General features: G+C 41.5%; 1 protein-coding gene across 1 annotated transcript in view; it reads right to left on the bottom strand.

Annotated features, from left to right (window-relative positions):
- Window positions 1-17,761, bottom strand: part of shank3a (SH3 and multiple ankyrin repeat domains 3a) — a 219,495-nt gene that overhangs the window by 80,312 nt on the left and 121,422 nt on the right. The window contains exon 14 of the mRNA XM_061677680.1: window positions 8,494-8,675. Within this exon, the coding sequence (XP_061533664.1) occupies window positions 8,494-8,675 (182 nt within the window). The remainder of the gene's footprint in view (window positions 1-8,493; window positions 8,676-17,761) is intronic.

Genomic DNA, 17,761 nt, shown 5'->3' with positions numbered 1-17,761 from the left:
TACAGGTGCATCTCAATAAATTTGAATATGGTGGAAAATTGCAGTAGTTAGTTAGTTAGTTAAAAGTGAACCTCAGAATATTTTGGATTCATGACACACACGGTGAAATAGTTAATGATTTTTTTTTTAAATCTGAATTTTGATGATGATAATTTACAGCTCACAAAACCCCAAAATTCACCATCTAAAAAAAATAGAATTTATTACATACAAAAATAATCAAAATTATTTTTAATATTGGAATTAGGTAGGAAATTGCTTTCTGAAATGTATTTTCCCTATGTGTTTAATGAATCTGTATATATCCAGTCTGAGATGAAAATGTGAGCTTCACTTTTTGAACTGCTAAAATACATTAACTTTTCAACAATATTCTAATTCAATGAGATGCATCAGTATATACATTTCATACACAATCTAAAAAATTTCAAAGCATATTTTCAATATTTAAATGATAAACAGTGATATTTTGCTCAACCAGAAAAATTTGACAAAATAATTTGAAAGAGAATGCGGAATTTACCATTTGAGTCCAGATAGTCGTCTTTCACTATAAAATATATATGAAAAAGAAAGAATTATTACTTTGTGCAAAAATCTGTTTTTTTACATATCCATACAGTTTTTTTTTTACATACGTAATTATCGTCGTTGTCCAATGAAAAGCACACAGCTGAAAATTTTGAATTGATTTTCCTATTAAGTAAAAACAAACTTTTGGTGGGGTGTTTCGAACACTAGAGAAAAAAACTATATTAAACAAAAATACAGAGAAAAAAAAAAAAGTCACACAAGGACACACGCCCAAATAAAAATACCAAACTGCAAAACAAGTGCAATGCAAAGTTCTGACAACCTAAAGTTCAGAGCTACACTACTTGATACTACTTTTTAAAATCAAATACAGTGGAACCTTTAAAGTTGGATGCCCCTAAAGTTGTATGAATCAGAATTTTCTTGATAAACTGGTGGTTGAGTGTTTTGTTTTTTCTTTGGCTTTTTACAGCGACACTTATTCCAAAAGACAACAAGGGGTGTTTAGAGTAGAATCTGACATTGTGCGAAGCCATTTTGGGGGATTTCAACATTGCCAAAAATGCACCAATTGTTGCAACTTCAAGGATTCTGGTGAAAATATACATGCAAATGTATTTTAGGCCTTCCCAACACAGATAACCAAAAACTCATTCATAAGCATCCTCTGGAAAGTTACAAAAAAGTAGCCGCCGAAACCAGTTTTACCGATCAACAAGTAACGTCTAATGGACACAGAAAAAAGTCTGAAGAATCCGTGGCCGAAATTAAAATGAAGTTGGCCACATTGGTTTGAAGCAGCCATCTTAGGCGAACTCCTTTCAATTTCAAAGCTGTATCATTGTAAGGATTCTGGGTATGTTAAAAAAATAAAAAAATAAAAAGTTTCACCAATCAACTCAAAATTGGGTGGACATATCTATCATAACAGGACATAAGAAAAAGCTTCAAAGGCCCATGCATGGATTGGAACAGGAAGGTGGCCATTTCGTTCAGTAGCCACCATTTTTTTTCCATTGCTCATGCTTTGACGAACTCTCACGAGGGAATCCGCCCAGTTGTGTCCAAATCCAAGCAGGTAAACAACTCACGTGAGCTACGCTAAATCGTGGAGCTTTTTTGCCTATCCCTTCTAATGTGGGTGGAACATGGCGTCAAAGTTTGATTATTTTGGCAATTCTTGGCAAGTAAAAAAAAAAAAAAAAAAAAGCTCCTGACACCAGTTTCATTGATCAATGCAATTTAGATGATCATTTGGAGGATTCACGATGAAAAGGTGGTTTGTGAGTCCCCGTTCATTGCTGCTTGCCACTTTAATTTCTATTAGCGTTCAACTTCAGAGGCTCGACTCTACGGCTACCAGCTGCGGTATTTTGGTGTAGCTTTGTGATCTAAGCATCGCTGCATTTACCGTCCAAGTCCGAATAGTCATCCTTCACTGTAAAAGTACACAAAAACAAGGATGGTATGAATTTGTGCATGTCCGAACCTCAAAATAAAACTAAACTTTAGCTAGACACGATTACTCCTACTTCTACTACTACGTCTTCTTACTTCTACAATTGGGAGCAAAAGGTCTAAATACACATCCAATAGGCACATTTATACTAATTCCACAATATAATAAAAATGATACTTTGATTATGCCAAATACTGAAACTCAATCATACTAATTAGATTTACCTATTCTGATCTCATCGTAAGTATGCTCCTCTGGCAAAGCTAGTGATTACCAAAGGTGTTAACAAGCCCACACTGATGAGTGAGTGTGTGTGTGTGTGTGTGTGTGCACGTGTGTGTGTATGTGAGTGTAATGGACTAGAAGGTTGTTAACATACTATTTACCTCTCAATGAATCTCTGTCACGTTTATAATGCAAAGCAGTATGACAGTTAGCTTCGGGGTACAAGCAGCCCATTGTGTTGATATTTCAAACCACACCCGCCAGTCCAATGATCTCTGATACAAGAGCGGTATTGCAAATTCAGTCTCTAATAAGGCTCACTTATGACCGCCCATGAAACACGATGCTGTCTTTTTTCTTTGCTTTTTAACCCGCTTGACTTCCTTTCGTCCTCCGTGGCAAATCAGCACTATTTCTATTAACGAGTCCATCCATTTATGAATGCAGATGAGACGAAATGCATTATGTATCAAAGGCAGGGTCGTCCGTCTTTTAAATAGCTTCACTCTTAAGCCTCAAGGAGAACGGTCATTCTCTGCTTGAGACCCACAGAATGCAATAAATAAACTACAAAGCAATCTTTCTGTCTGTGTTTTAAATGAAACTCCTTTTTCGGATGCTGTTCCGCCAACATTAAAGGAGACACATTGTGCATTTTTTCACAATTTAAAATCCCAGATGTCTTGATAACATAATTGTGACAAACAATCAAAAAATGTCATCCTATTGTTAGAGAAGAATTACAATTAAGGATTGCGGCTAAGTGTAAGTTCAAGAGAATGTACTTCTTGTACACTCACTTGTTATTAATTTTTATTCAGAAAGAATAAAACCTACCAATTCAGTGTAATATAATAGCTATAAAAATGTGAGATTTTGAATCGAAAATGTATGTTTTGAAGTTGTCTGGTTTTGCGGTTAAATGACATCAAAGACCTCTTTGAAACACTTTTTCAATCAAAAGGTTGACTCATTTTTCCAAATTAACCTCTGAATTTATATTAACTTAGAGTACCCTAATAAAAAAATTAGCAGCTTTAACCTGGAAACCAGATATATAAAATCTCATTTTACTAAATTCACCAAAAAATTGAGAAGTCTACTTATGCATTTGAACTTCCGACACTGTATCTCTGCTTAGCTTTTGGCCTTGAGATGATCGCCTTTCCGAGAAGTCCGACCGTAACTTGAAAAGGGCGGTTCTTCCCCCAGCCTCACTGCCAAATTGTGGGGGGAGAAAGTCAGTGTGGGGGGGGTATTATGTAAATTTGCCTCACTATTACGTAACAATCCGGCAAAATTCAGAAGGGCTCACTCACAGGCTCTTTTTTCGGAAGGAGACAGCTCACAAAAGATTTACCTGCTTGTTTTAATCTCACATTTGATGGGTAAACAGGCCCTCCAGCGACCCAACCATCTGTTTACAAACTATTAAAATGTAAATTTTCCGTGATACTCTATATATGTCCCCTTTAAGTGGTTAGTTTGGCATCACAACAGAAGGGACGCTATTCTCCCTAATACAACCCAATGTACTGTCCCATCCGCACAAAGCTGTTTTTTTAAACAAAATTATTACACACAGTCCAGCTGCTTTAACCTTAACTTCAAACATCCATTTGACTCTTTACATCCCCCAAGATGACGTAGGTGTCACAAATGGCACGCAGTGTGACGGCCAGTGTTGCATAACAGAGCCAGATGGTTTAACCGCGATGGCCCACCACGGGGCCGGAAGCCACACCACTGTGAACGCATTTCCTGTGTGGACCGACACGGAAGAACACAGTTCGTATTAGCGGCGGGATGAAGGATTGGTCTGTGCTGACAAGAAAGCCGATGGACAGCGAAGCCATCCATCCATTTTCTATAGTCTTTGTCCTTATTTGGGTTACAGGTGAACTGGAGCCTACGCCAGCTGACTTTGACCCGAGGGGAGTTGCCACACAAACGCAGGTGACATATAGACGAAACAAAATTATCAAACTTTATTGTCCTAATATGACTTTCCTCCTAATTGTATGACTGTCTTCTAATGAAATAAATTACTTTTTCCTTATACAGGCACCTTGAGATACAAGCGACCCATTTTTCGAGATACAAGTTGTCATTCGGTCAATTTTCTGCTTTGTCTTGCGAGCAAAAGAGGCTTCAAGCTCAATACTGTTGCTCTCAGTTGAGGTTTATGGTCAAACTAAACATAAAACAATGAGAATTACATGTGTATTTAAAACAAATAAGATTATTTTAAAGTTGCTAGCATAATGCTAACACACAATGGGAAACTCCTTAGACAGGGTAAAGAATAGCATCTCTGTAGTGATGCTCTTACATTTCATCCATCCATCCCTTTTCTGAGCCGCTTCTCCTCACTAGGGTCGCGGGCGTGCTGGAGCCTATCCCAGCTATCATCGGGCAGGAGGCGTGTTACACCCTGAACTGGTTGCCAGCCAATCGCATGACACATACAAACAAACAACCATTCGCACTCACATTCACACCTACGGGCAATTTAGAGTTGCTAATTAACCTACCATGCATGTTTTTGGGATGTGGGAATAAACTGGAGTGCCCAGAAAAAACCCACGCAGGCACGGGAAGAACATGCAAACTCCACACAAGCAGGGCCGGGATTGAACCCGGATCCTCAGTTTTCATAACTGTGAGGAAGACGCTCGAACCAGTCGGCCACCATGCCGCTCTTACACTTTAAGTAACTGATATTTGAAAACAAACGGTGCATCAACACAATAGACAATATAACAATACTCACAAGCATCATTTTTAAAATTCCTTTCTAAGAATGACTAATATTACCGCAGATTACTGAGTCACTTACAGTAGTTGTAAAAGTCTTCTTCGTTTGTGTCTTCATGACTGTATTATACTGCCTCCTGAAAATCACATTGTTTTTCATTTGCGGGTGCCTGGAACGGATTAATGGAATTTCCATGTGGAAAGCTAATTTGAGTGTTTTGAGTTTCGAGTGTGGTGATGGAAAAAATTACACTCTCAAGGCATCAATGTCATAGTAAAAAAATGTTGATAGGTTTTTGTCCTTAAAGTATGACTATAAATTTTTAAAACTGTCTTACAAGATTATGACATCATTCAAGCATGCAGGAGGTTGAGAGCTGAGATTCGAACTGAGTACCTTCCGACAGTGAGGCCGACGTGCTAAATGCGCACAACCATGCTGCCCTTGAGTCATCACATTGCCAAAACCCCCTCAAAACATTTCAGTATTTGTCACGGTTTCACACTAATGTTCTGTAATTGGGTTTTGCTGGGCATATCAAGTCTGAATTGTTTGCCATTTGTATCAGTAATTTGAATGCAAATGACAACATTGTAACCAGCAAGTAGACAAAAGACCCCATTAGAGACATGCAAGCGCATATGGAAGGATTTCCACTGGCTAAAGTGTGGGAAAAAATAAAATAAAACAAATAACCATCCTATCATGAACCAGGAAGAGAGGAGGCCTTTGTCACTAACTGGATGATGTATTTATACACTGCAATGTCAAATTATACGATACCAAATACTTGAACAGTACACTTCCTGGCATATGTAAAGGTAGTATGAGTGATTTCAACCTGAGTGCAGCTACTACTCACTCTGTCTGGCCTGTGGGAAGTGCTTTCATTAAGCTAATGTGGGTTTGCACCACCATGATGGATGCAGTTTAGGGTGTGGGGGGTTTTGGGCTCCAGTGTGGGGCTGGGGTCTATCTGTGGACAGGGAACAGCGGGGAAAAAGGACAAGGTCGCATGCTCAAGTGGGAGAGCAATAAGAGGGGGAAGTTGACGGGACCTGTTTGAATCCGCATGCACGTTCCTCGCACAAGGGATGGCCAAACAAATTCCCATCCGAAATTTCAAACTTATTTTATATAGTAAAGGAAGAAATTATCATTCTCATTACAGACAAAGGTTTACTGCCTTGTAGAAAGCAAATAAATGTAAAGGAATGCTGCCACTATCTGAGGCTCAGAGCTAAAAGTCCACACTGAAACTGACCTACAGTAGTTGGGTCTGACTTCAACTGCGCTCTCTGCAAATGCACAAATCTCAATGTCAATTTTGCTCCATTCATGTCCCACCAGTCTACCTTGGAGCTATACTCAATTTAATGAGTTTTTGATTTGCTCTCTTCCTTTTTAGACCTAGTTTAGTATGATTGCATCTGCAAACGCGCAAATCTCAACATGTGAAGAGTAAACTTTGGGAACCTCACTATACTCAATTTCCAGCAGTCTGTGCTGTAGGTATACAAAATATTGTAGTATTCATCCATCCATCCATTTTCTAACGCTTATCCGAGGTCGGGTCGCGGGGGCAGTAGCTTTAGCAGGGGCACCCACACTCCCCTCTCCCCAGCCACTTCATCCAACTCTTCCGGAGGGATCCCGAATGGTTGTTTGTTTCTATTTGCCCTGCGATCGGCTGGCGACCGGTTCAGGGTGTACCCCACCTCCTGCCCGAAGATAGCTGGGATAGGCTCCAGTAGCCCGTGACCCTAGTGTGGATAAGTGGTAAAGAAACTGCATGGATGGATGTTCCCCAAACGTCTTCAATTCCTGTTTTGATATCAACAACAGCCCATTTAAGCAGTTAATTTGTTGGGTCTGAATTAATCCCACACTATGTAGTAAAATCCTGCGGAGGATGCAAAACGTTGCCGATTAGATCGTATGATTCAACTAATTCCACATAATCACTGATAACTGTAGCTTGCTTGATAAAGCGCGATGCCCATCCCGACAGTTTTAGGGAAACCCATTCGTCGTGATTCAAACAGGGCATCAGGTGTACTACATGGAGGGGAGATGTGTGGAGGAGAGTGGCAAGGGTTGAGAAGAACAATATGGCGTTTACCTTCTATGTCATTACAGTCAAAGTCTTGAGTGAGGCATGGATGGAGACAAAAATCACACACACGCACACACACACGCACACACACACACACACACAAACAGGCAAACGGATGAAAAGCCGAGCCACTGCAGCTCTGTGTAAAGCAGAAACAAAATAAATCCAACATTTGCAACATGAATGAAGCTGAACATGAGGCAGAAAGATACATAGCGATGTGTTGTATGGGAAAAATGACAATTGTTGTTATACTTCATTTCAGAATGATGAACAGGATGGTACCATTTGGACTCTAGGGCAGCGGGCATTTCACATTCACATGAACATTCCTATATGATGGGTTCTTACGCACACGAACATATACGTGGGAAAACTGGTGATGAAAACATTTCCCCCTTGCCGCAGGAAAATAAATTTTTATATGACAAATGTAATTCTCTCTTCTCTCTGTTTCATCTACTATGAAAATATTTCCGCCAACCCAGAATTAAAAACGGAATTGAAAAAACATTTTGAAAAAAAAGGAACAGATTTTCTCCTTTTGGTGAAAATGGCATGGTCTTCTTGTCTAAAATTCCCTGAACCTAGAATTAAAAATGGTATGGCCATTTTGTTTTATAGCTGCTGAATGCCGACACAAAGATAGATTTGTCTCCAATTTTATTCGAGTAACTTAATTTGTCTTTTTGCTGTTTGACTGACGATGTTTAATGAACAGTTTATCCCACCCAAGAATGAAAAATGGTACGATCCTGCTGTCTCGCATCAACTGCATGTTAACATACAAGTCGACAAACAAAATCCAAATATGACACTTTGCGAAGTTCAAGCAGCTATGTTTTTAATTTTTTTTTTGACTTTTCACAATTACAACGACAATAGAACCTTTTATCCCACCCCGGCCTCAAAAATGGTACAGTCCTGTTGTCTTACATTTGTTGCTTGGTAACACACAGATCGACAAACAAAACCCAATATGATGCTTAAAACACACACACACAAATAGAGCAGTGAGTACGAACCAGTGTGCAGTGCGAGATCATCAGGTGTGATGGAAGAAATTGTCTAATTTCACTTCATTGGTCTCAAAATTATTTCTTTACTAAAAATAACGTACCTTTGTTTTGTTTTGCGGTTTAACTTCATTTCAAACTTCAGTATACTACAGTACTACAGTGTAAATATCCCATACAGAAACATTGTACTGCCTGTCTGAAAAGGAGGAGGAAAAAGTTCAAATTGGTTCATCTATCTATGCCGGTGACATATATTGACAAGTGAATTGTCCACCACTAGATGGCAATTAACCTGTCCGACAACTTTCTGTGACATATCCCTGGTGTGAGAGATTTGTTTTCCAAAAACTTGTGGGAAAGACTGCAATGAAGGCCATCTTACCTTTGACTCTCTCTCCTCGATTGAGTTGTATCTCCCCCTCCCCCTGCGGCGTGTAGGGCTTGACGACGATGAAGGTGCGACCCGGGACGGCGCTGTAGAGTTTTCGCTTGGGCCCGCGGGCGCCCATCGGTGCCGGCGGCACATGATGAGGCGGGCTGGGGTCTCGGTGCACCGAGCCGGGGCTGTAAACAAACACATAGGTTACCGTGGTGATCCCGGGCAGCCGGTAGCCAAAGCCCGTGGTCACGGTCCGTGGGGCCGCCGGCGGGTGACGGCCCCCGGTCTTCACGGCGGACAGGGAGAGATTCATAAAAGGTCTGCGTTCAAACGAGAGCTGTCAGTGTTCTGTGGGAGAGGACCGGCCGGCGTCCGAAGCAAAAATCAAAATAGTCGGGTGCCTTCCCGTCCGATCGATCCCATTGGAATCCCCTCTTAGTCATCCCGAGTTGGCAGAAGCCTCCTCCAGAGAGGAGGGACGCGCATCCCGCATGTCTCCCGCCGGCGGGCGAGACTACGGATCCCGACACCTACGGATCCTTCCTGTCAAGGGGGAGCGTGGATTTCTGCTCCCCTTCTCCTCGGGAGCCCCGCCGCCTTCCTCCCTTACCCTCCTCCTCCTCTCCTTCCACCACTCCTCTGCCACACACACACACACACACACACACACACACACACACACACACACACACACACTCCGCCTGCTACTACTGCTACTGCTGCTGCTGTTGTGGTGTTGCTCCCCTCCCCTTTGACACACACAGACACACGCGCACACACACGCAACCCCCTCCGGTCTGCTGTGAACACTTTGCACACACACTGCTGGTCCCAGCGCACACGATTGATCTCAAGTGTGTGTGTATATATATCGGTGTGTGCGACACGAGGGGTTGTGAGTAGGTGAAAAGCTTGAGCCCATTTGGTTTAACTGTTGCTGCTCCCCTCCTCCTTCGCCGCCGTCCATTCCGCCTTCACACGCACGGTGAACGCTCGCGTATTACAGCGGTGGCAGAGCTCCATTTACGGTCTCCCATTCATCCCTCCTCCTCCGTCGCTACAAACTCAGCAGCCACGTGCTCTCGGCGTCCTCGTCATCCTCCTGCTCTTGCTTCTCCCTCGGGTACAAACACATTTCAGACCACACAACGCACACACATACCGGTAGCTGTCTGGAAGCCGATGGAATCCAAATCTCAAAAGGCTCAAAACGAGGCAGAGGTGGTACAATTCTGCTATTCAACTCCCATGGGCTACTGCGTATTGAAGTAGTTACATGTGTTTTATTGTTGTTTAACGTGTTCTTTTTCTTAAAACACGCCACCTCGCGTTGAAAAATATTCGCTTATTTTACGAGACTTCTCCGAAAACCCAAAATCATAAGGCGTAAGGCTCGTTTAAGGTAATTCTTTTTCACCTGCGAAATCGGACGTGCTTGGTTACAAAAAAAAAAAAATAATAACAATAATGCAAACTGTTTGAAACCAACAAAATTGTCTGACACATTGGCTGTAGGAAAAATCCAACCTTGAGTAAATGGCACTGACTGCTTTGTTTCTTTTATAGTTACAGGACATTCGAAAAAAGTGGTTTTATGGAGGCGACAGTTTGAAAAAGGAACAGATTTCATTACTGTTGGTTCACTTCATGTTACACTTGTAATTCTGTTTTTTAAAAAAATAGCTGAACGGGTATATTTTACCTGAAAATGACAGAAAAAGTAGCATAAGACTGTAAAACTATGTTACGATTAATGACAAATATTTGTCATTTGTTTGGTATATTTTAAAAATGATAATTATCCCCGATCAGTTGTGAGGAAATAAAAATTTTCACCATTGTTAAGGCTCCTGGTAACCGTCCGTCCGTCCGTTTTCTACCGCTTATCCTGGTCGGGTCGCGGGGGCAGTAGCTTTAGCAGGGACGCCCAGCCACTTCATCCATCTCTTCCGGGGGAATCCCGAGGGGTTCCCAGGCCAGCCGAAGGATGTAGTCTCTCAAGCGTGTCCTGGGTCGTCCCCGGGGTCTCCTCCCGGTGGGACGTGCCCGGAACACCTCACCAGGGAGGCGTCCGGGAGGCATCCGAATCAGATGCCCCAGCCACCTCATCTGGCTCCTCTCAATGCTCTCAATGCGGCTCTACTTTGAGATCCTCCCGGATGACCGAGCTTCTCACCCTATCTCTAAGGGAGAGCCCGGACACTCTGCGGAGGAAACTCATTTCGGCCACTTGCATCCGGGATCTTGTTCTTTCGGTCACGACCCACAAATCATGACCATAGGTGAGGGTAGGAACGAAGATGGGCCGGTAAATTGAGAGCTTCGCCTTTCGGCTTAGCTCCTTCTTTACCACAACTGACCGATACAAAGTCCGCATCACTGCAGACGCTGCACCGATCCGCCTGTCGATCTCCCGTTCCATTCTTCCCTCACTCATGAACAAGACCACAAGATACTTGAACTCGTCCACTTGGGGCAGGATCTCAGCCCCGACCTGGAGAGGGCATGCCACCCTTTTCCGACTGAGGACCATGGTCTCAGATTTGGAGGTGCTGATTCTCATCCCAGCCGCTTCACACTCGGCTACGAACTGCTCCAGTGAGAGTTGGAGCTCACGGCTTGATGAAGCCAACATAACCACATCATCAGCAAAAAGCAGAGATGCAATACTGAGGCCACCAAACCGGACCCCCTCTACGCCTCGGCTGCGCCTAGAAATTCTGTCCATAAAAGTTATGAACAGAATCGGCGACAAAGGGCAGCCTTGGCGGAGTCCAACCCTCACCGGGAACGAGTCCGAATTACTGCCGGATATGCGGACCAAACTCTGACTCCGGTCGTACAGGGACCGAACAGCCCGTATCAGGGGGTTCTGTAACCCATACTCCCGAAGCACCCTCAACAGGACTCCCCGAGGGACACGGTCGAACGCCTTCTCCAAGTCCACAAAACACATGTAGACTGGTTGGGCGAACTGCCATGCACCCTCGAGGACCCTGCCGAGGGTGTAGAGCTGGTCCACTGTTCCTTCCCTCTCCCCAGCAACTTCATCCAGCTCTTCCGGGGGGATCCCGAGGGGTTCCCAGGCCAGCCGAAAGACGTAGTCTCTCCAGCGTGGATATTAGTTGCGCTGTGATTCTTGATATTTTAAGTATTTTGATGAAAGAATCTCAGAGACACTCGAGAATTATTTTCAATTAAAATATAATTTGCAAAATGTCTCCTTCAGCTGCATCACGGTGGACCTAGTGGTTAGCATGACTGCCTCAGTTCTATTCCAGCTTCCTCCCAAATCCCCAAAACATGCATGTTACATTGAACTCTAAATTGTCCATAGGTGAAAATGGTTGTTTGTCTATATCTGCCCTGTGATTGGCTGGCGTAACGTCCACGGTGTACCCCGTCTTTTGCATTCTTTGCATACATGGCCTTTACATTATTTCCGTCTACCTGGCCTGCACTCTTCGGTCAATAGTGAGTCGGATTCGAGGGTTGAATATTACGTCCAGTCAAGGACAGATACATCGTTGAAAACATAACTTATTTTCAACTAGTCACAACATTACCAAAATGTTAAGTTTATTAATTTATGGTACATTTCATGCACGTCTGTATCCGTTTGCTTTTCGTCAGTGTTTTGGCCCCATCAAATCGTATCCGTCACCATAGAGCTTTCATTTACCCGATTGCTCCCATCCTTCTCCACTCTGCTTATCCACAACTTTCGCTACCAACCTCTCTCTCTCCATCCCCCATCTACAAGCAACAACAGCTCGCTAATGGTTTTCCAATTACGGCGGGGGGTGGTTTTCTCAGTTTTTCTGGAAAAACTTTTCCCCCGTTTTATGACTATTTTTTCCCCTGTTTTTCTGACTATTTTTTTCTGTTTTTTGGACGAATCTTTTCTGAGTTATCGGGACACATCAAGCTCATGCGAGAACCTGTGAACTGAAAGTGACTCATTGCGGACTCCGTAGTAAGCAACATGATTGGCTTATTTAGTTTGAGCAAGTTTTATTTTGATATGGGTTTAAGACACTGGAAGATACTCCTGTCTAATAACAATACTATCACATAGATGGTATTGTTATTAGTCATTAGAAAAATATTAGTCAGAACAAACAGTAATAGTCAGAACAAAAATAGTCAGAAAAACAGGGGGGGGGCGGGGGGGATTAATCAGAAAAACAAGAAAAAAAATACTCAGAAAAAAAGGCAGAAAATAGTCATAAAGCAGGGGGAGAAAATCGACAGAAAATACTCAGAGAAACAGAAAAAAGTATTCAAAAAATACAAAATTCAAAAAACAGGAGTTGTTTTTCTTTTCCAAGTGAATGCAATACGCTTCTGTAGCACTTCTACTTAAACACAGTGTTAGTACGTTTGTCACCTCTGCTTGTACACTGTTACGAAAATGTTGCTTGTTAGTAATTTGTCTTCACAGTTCATTAGTAATATTGATACGTATTATTTTAAGTTTTTACAACTAACAGTGGTTATCTTATTTTTACACTTGCATTACTAGTAAAAATGTTGAAGAATTAGACGTGAGAAACAAATTTAAAGTTAAGACAGAGCATTTGATTCTTACCTCTTACCATTAAATGTTATTTTAACGTACTACTATGACAGTTAATTAAAGTACAATCCATTTTGTAGCATTCCTTCATATTGTTTTTAGGGTTTCAGTGAAAGTAAAAACTTGTATTTTGACAGTGTTCAAATCTTACTGAAAAATGTGCCATAATTTTTTAATATTTCTCATATTATTCATATGTTTTAGTACTAACAACTTTTTTTTTTTACAAATATAGTGGTCAACCTTTTCCACTTGACAGTTATGTTAATTTCTCATTTATAATTTGTTCTTTTCTTTTTTCTTCTTTCTTCTTGATAATTTTTCTTCCTAAAAATCCTCAAAAGTTGAAAGAGCGTACTATACATACGTATAAGGAAAATGGAAGAAAAAATCACATTTAATAGACATATACCGTTACCAAGGGGTTGTGAAAAAAATGTGTACTTTCATTCCAAAATTATGAGCAATGCCTAATGTTAAAAATGTATATATAATATGGTAAATTTTGACTGTTCACCCGAGAGTCATGACGTCACCGCGGGGATGGCCATATCATATCTGTCCGGACGGACTTCGGGGTCACGGACCGACGTATGCTAGTTTCTGCTGCTAGCACTCGGGGCTAGCTCTTGAAGCTGCTAGCATCTCCAGACTTACAGCACAACAATGGCCAGCAAAAACAACAACACCTGGTGCACTATACATCAACTACGGACCAACGACTTCATTGTATGATTTTACCATTTTTACTTTTACCGTTAAAAGTAGTTAACCTTTTTTCAATTGTAAGATAATTAAGAAAATTAAAATGGCACTTTAAAATGTGACATGTACAATTATAAAGGTTTAATGGAGACAACACCTTGGTAAAGGTATTTCCAGTGGCTCACTTATTTTTGAGAATAAAAGTAAAGGGAGAGAAATGCATGAGGAGCATATTCCAAGCTTTTTTTTTTTTTTTTTCTCTACCCATTTGACTGCTCTTTTGCCTTTCACAATTTTCTTTTTTTGAAAAAGTACAATAGAAGCTGCAGGATCAATTATGCACTCACTCTAGTACACAAGCTTTAGATCAGTTTCTCACAATAAATAGTAACCAACCAAGCATCAGTAACAATGACAAAAGTCAATGAGCTGAAAAACATTTAGAGATAAAGGAAGTCAAATATGACACAACTATAGATTTTAAACTATTATAACCAGCACCCTTGGAACTTGGAGGGTGATGAATCGATTTGTCCTCTTTATCAGCACACCCAAATTTCAAACATGCATCCTCATCTCTACGACCATGGCAACCATTGGTTGTGATGTTTGCTCCCACCTTCAGTGCTCCTAACACAGATTTTTGCTAACAACTCAAGACAAAAAAATTTGGACGAGCAACGGCTCGTATTTAAAAAGAAAGAAAAAACAACTACAAAGTTGGGTAAGCCAAAGTTCCACTATGTATTCGCGGCAGGGCTCGGCCCCTATCACCCGCGAATAGTACAGTTCAGTGTACGGCTATTACGAATAACCTGTTCTACACACGATGCACACTAAAATACAATTAATATACATCTATAATTGTGGAGCAAAAACAATCTGACTAATGGCTTAATTAGGAGGTAATATGGCCCACACTCGCATCACCACTAAGCCTCGGATGCTAATGTCTGTTAAGCATGCTGTCCAAAGCGTCTCCTCTGCCTTTTCGGCTTTGAAACCACATAAGAATTGACTTAACAATTACAAATAAATGACTCCAATCTCACCTGGAGAATAATACGCTTGATTGGATCGGCGAGGCCGCTGAACAGGTTAACACCCAGATAATGAGTCCATATTGCCGCCCCAGCGCGAGCGGCTGCGACCTCAAGTTGAATGTTAAAATGTCACGAGACGGTGGCGTTCACGTAGATGTTACTCAGCATTGTCAACAACGCCATTTTCTCACCTGACTGCTTTCTATACTTAAGTAGAACTACTGATATTTGTGTGCATAAAGAAAGATTGATAAAAGTAATACTAATTGAACTCCTGTACTTAAGTAAAAGTAAAAATATTAAAGACTGTGAAATGTACTTACAGACGCCATGTATTTAAAGATAATTGCTGAAAACAAATACAAAGACTGACAACGATGTAGTATTCAATTGTGGAGATATCGCGTAAAAAATGTTTTTCACCATTTTAGTTTCCCAATTTCTGGTGGTGGTTTTAGTATTTATTAGGTCCTTTTGATGTCTTAGACCAGGGGTGTCAAACTCATTTTTGTCACGGGGCACATCATAGTTATGACTTCCCTCGGAGGGCTGCTACAACTGTGAACCCATATAAATGAAAGATTACCTCATACACTGTAATTACATACAGTATACACAGCACATTGATGAATAACCAGTTTTTAAATAAGAAGCCTATAAAAACATGTTTTTCGACTATTACATTTCTTTTCAAAGTGGGATTGGTAACAAAAAAATGCTTTCAAATATCTAAGTGGTATTACACCAGAACACAATGATCAATTTTGATTTGGTTTCGTGGGCCACATAAAATGATGTGGCGGACCAGATCTGGCCCCCGTTCCACCAGTTTGACACATGCGTCTTAGATTGTTGTAAAGGTTTTGATTTGTGCAATTTGAGTCATTGTATGTTGCATGTGGCCCTGTATGCATAAAGAGACAACCTTTGTGTCTTTTTCTCATAGGAACTATCCATCCATCCATCCATTTTCTGAGCTGCTTCTCCTCACTAGGGTCGCGGGCGTGCTGGAGCCTATCCCAGCTATTATCGGGCAGGAGGTGGGGTACACCCTGATCTGGTTGCCAGCCAATCGCAGGGCACATACAAACAAACAAACAACATTCACACTCACATACACACCTACCGGCAATTTAGAGTCCCCAATTAATGCATGTTTTTGGAATGTGGGTGGAAACCGGAGTGCCCGGAGAAAACCCACGCAGGTACGGGGAGAGCATGCAAACTCCACACAGGCGGGACCGGGGATTGAACCCCGCTCCTCAGAACTGTGAGGCTGACGCTCTAACCAGTCGGCCACCGTGCCGCCCCACGGCATAGGAACTAACGGCATAGGAACTAACGGAAGCAATATATCATGTGTTCCAGGTTCAAAATGTCTCTATCAGAAAACATGAATTCACTATGCGGGCATGTTTTTAGTCACCTTCATTAACTGTCATCCAAGTGTAAAAAAAAAAAAAAAAAAAAGTGAATAGTAAACATAAAAAGCATGGAAAACAAAATCTTAACTGCCGTATAAGGATGAAGGCGTATTGTGAAAGCCATACAAGTGAAAAAGAAGTTCACTCTGTTGAGCGTGAAAGCTAAAAACAATATGAGCAAATGCTATATAACTATCAGTGCAGACAGTTTTTCTTCAGCTAACATTTTGACTAAATGTTATTAATGTAACTATAAATAAAATAATGTAAATATATATTTTGAAGTAAGTGTACGACTAAAGTCAAGTGTAAAACTAGTTGGCCTTTCCAATGTACTGTATCCTCTTTCAAGCATGATCCTTGAAAGGTAAAGCACTAAACATGGATCAAAATTATTATCAATGTAATTATAAAAGACATGTAAACAAAGTTTATTGGGATTTTTTTGGGTGGATAATGGGTCAAATAGACCCCGGATGCATGATTCCTGTTTCGGAGAAGCTTTGTGTTCATCCAATAACCAAACTTGTCGGGGTCTTTTAGTGCAATATGAATAAAATATCCCTGTGAGGGCCGCACGAGTCAACCGTTCAATCCAAACTGAGCCATAAACAGAAGGTCAGTAAACGAGAGCGTCGGGAGAGCCGCATTGTATGGGGAAATTATTCAAGGCTATGCGTGTGCACCTCTTTCTGCATTCACCGTGCTCTCGGATGCTTTAAAGGGTAATGCGCACGGAGGAACAAGGTCTTGAATCTGTGTGTGCAGGAGGTGTATGCAGGAGGCCAATTAAGGCCAGGATGCGGCTAACATGTTAAGCCCAAGAAAATCAGGCCTTCCTTTTTCACCCGGTCCCAACAAGCGTGCACCACGTAGCGGAGGAACTTCATATATCGCTGGTGACTTTTACGTTTGATTGGCAAGGAGGAGGAGGGCCTGCCCGGTGACTTCAAAGGATGAGTAATTTGACGTTTTTTGTTTCATTATACTGTGGGTCACTTCTATTTCTACGCATAGGACAGTTAGGAATGCTCTTTATTTGTATTTATAAATAAGGGTATTATGACGCAGACTTGAAAGGATTGTTTAAATTTATATTGTTTCCTATGTTTTGAAAGGAGAACGACCAGCATCACACAACAGAATGTACAGTGGTACTTACTAGTACCTCAACTTCCGAGTTTTTCCAGTAACGAGCCGTAGCTTTGATGTTTTTTTTTTTTGTTTTGTTTTTTTGACTGTTGTTTTTTTGTGTTGGGAGCAAGCTTCAGATACTAGTGAAGCCTGCAAGTGAAATGCAAAAAAAAACACACACAAAATGACAACACTCGCAAGGAGCCGCTGTAGACCACAACTCACACCCAGACACTCACACACGGACGATAACCGGCCAACCGGACTCCAGCTCTTGATGTCACTCACTAGGCCACGCCCTTTAAAGCCACCCCCCACACACACACACACACCGACCGACCGATCGATAGATAGAATATGAAAAAAATGGTGTTGGCTGTCGGTGA

Source organism: Phycodurus eques, chromosome 5 (genome assembly GCF_024500275.1).
Source record: "Phycodurus eques isolate BA_2022a chromosome 5, UOR_Pequ_1.1, whole genome shotgun sequence".
In the NCBI taxonomy this organism is placed as follows: Eukaryota; Metazoa; Chordata; class Actinopteri; order Syngnathiformes; family Syngnathidae; genus Phycodurus; species Phycodurus eques.
Note: the sequence above shows the minus strand (reverse complement) of the source record. Positions and strands in the feature narration are given on the sequence as shown.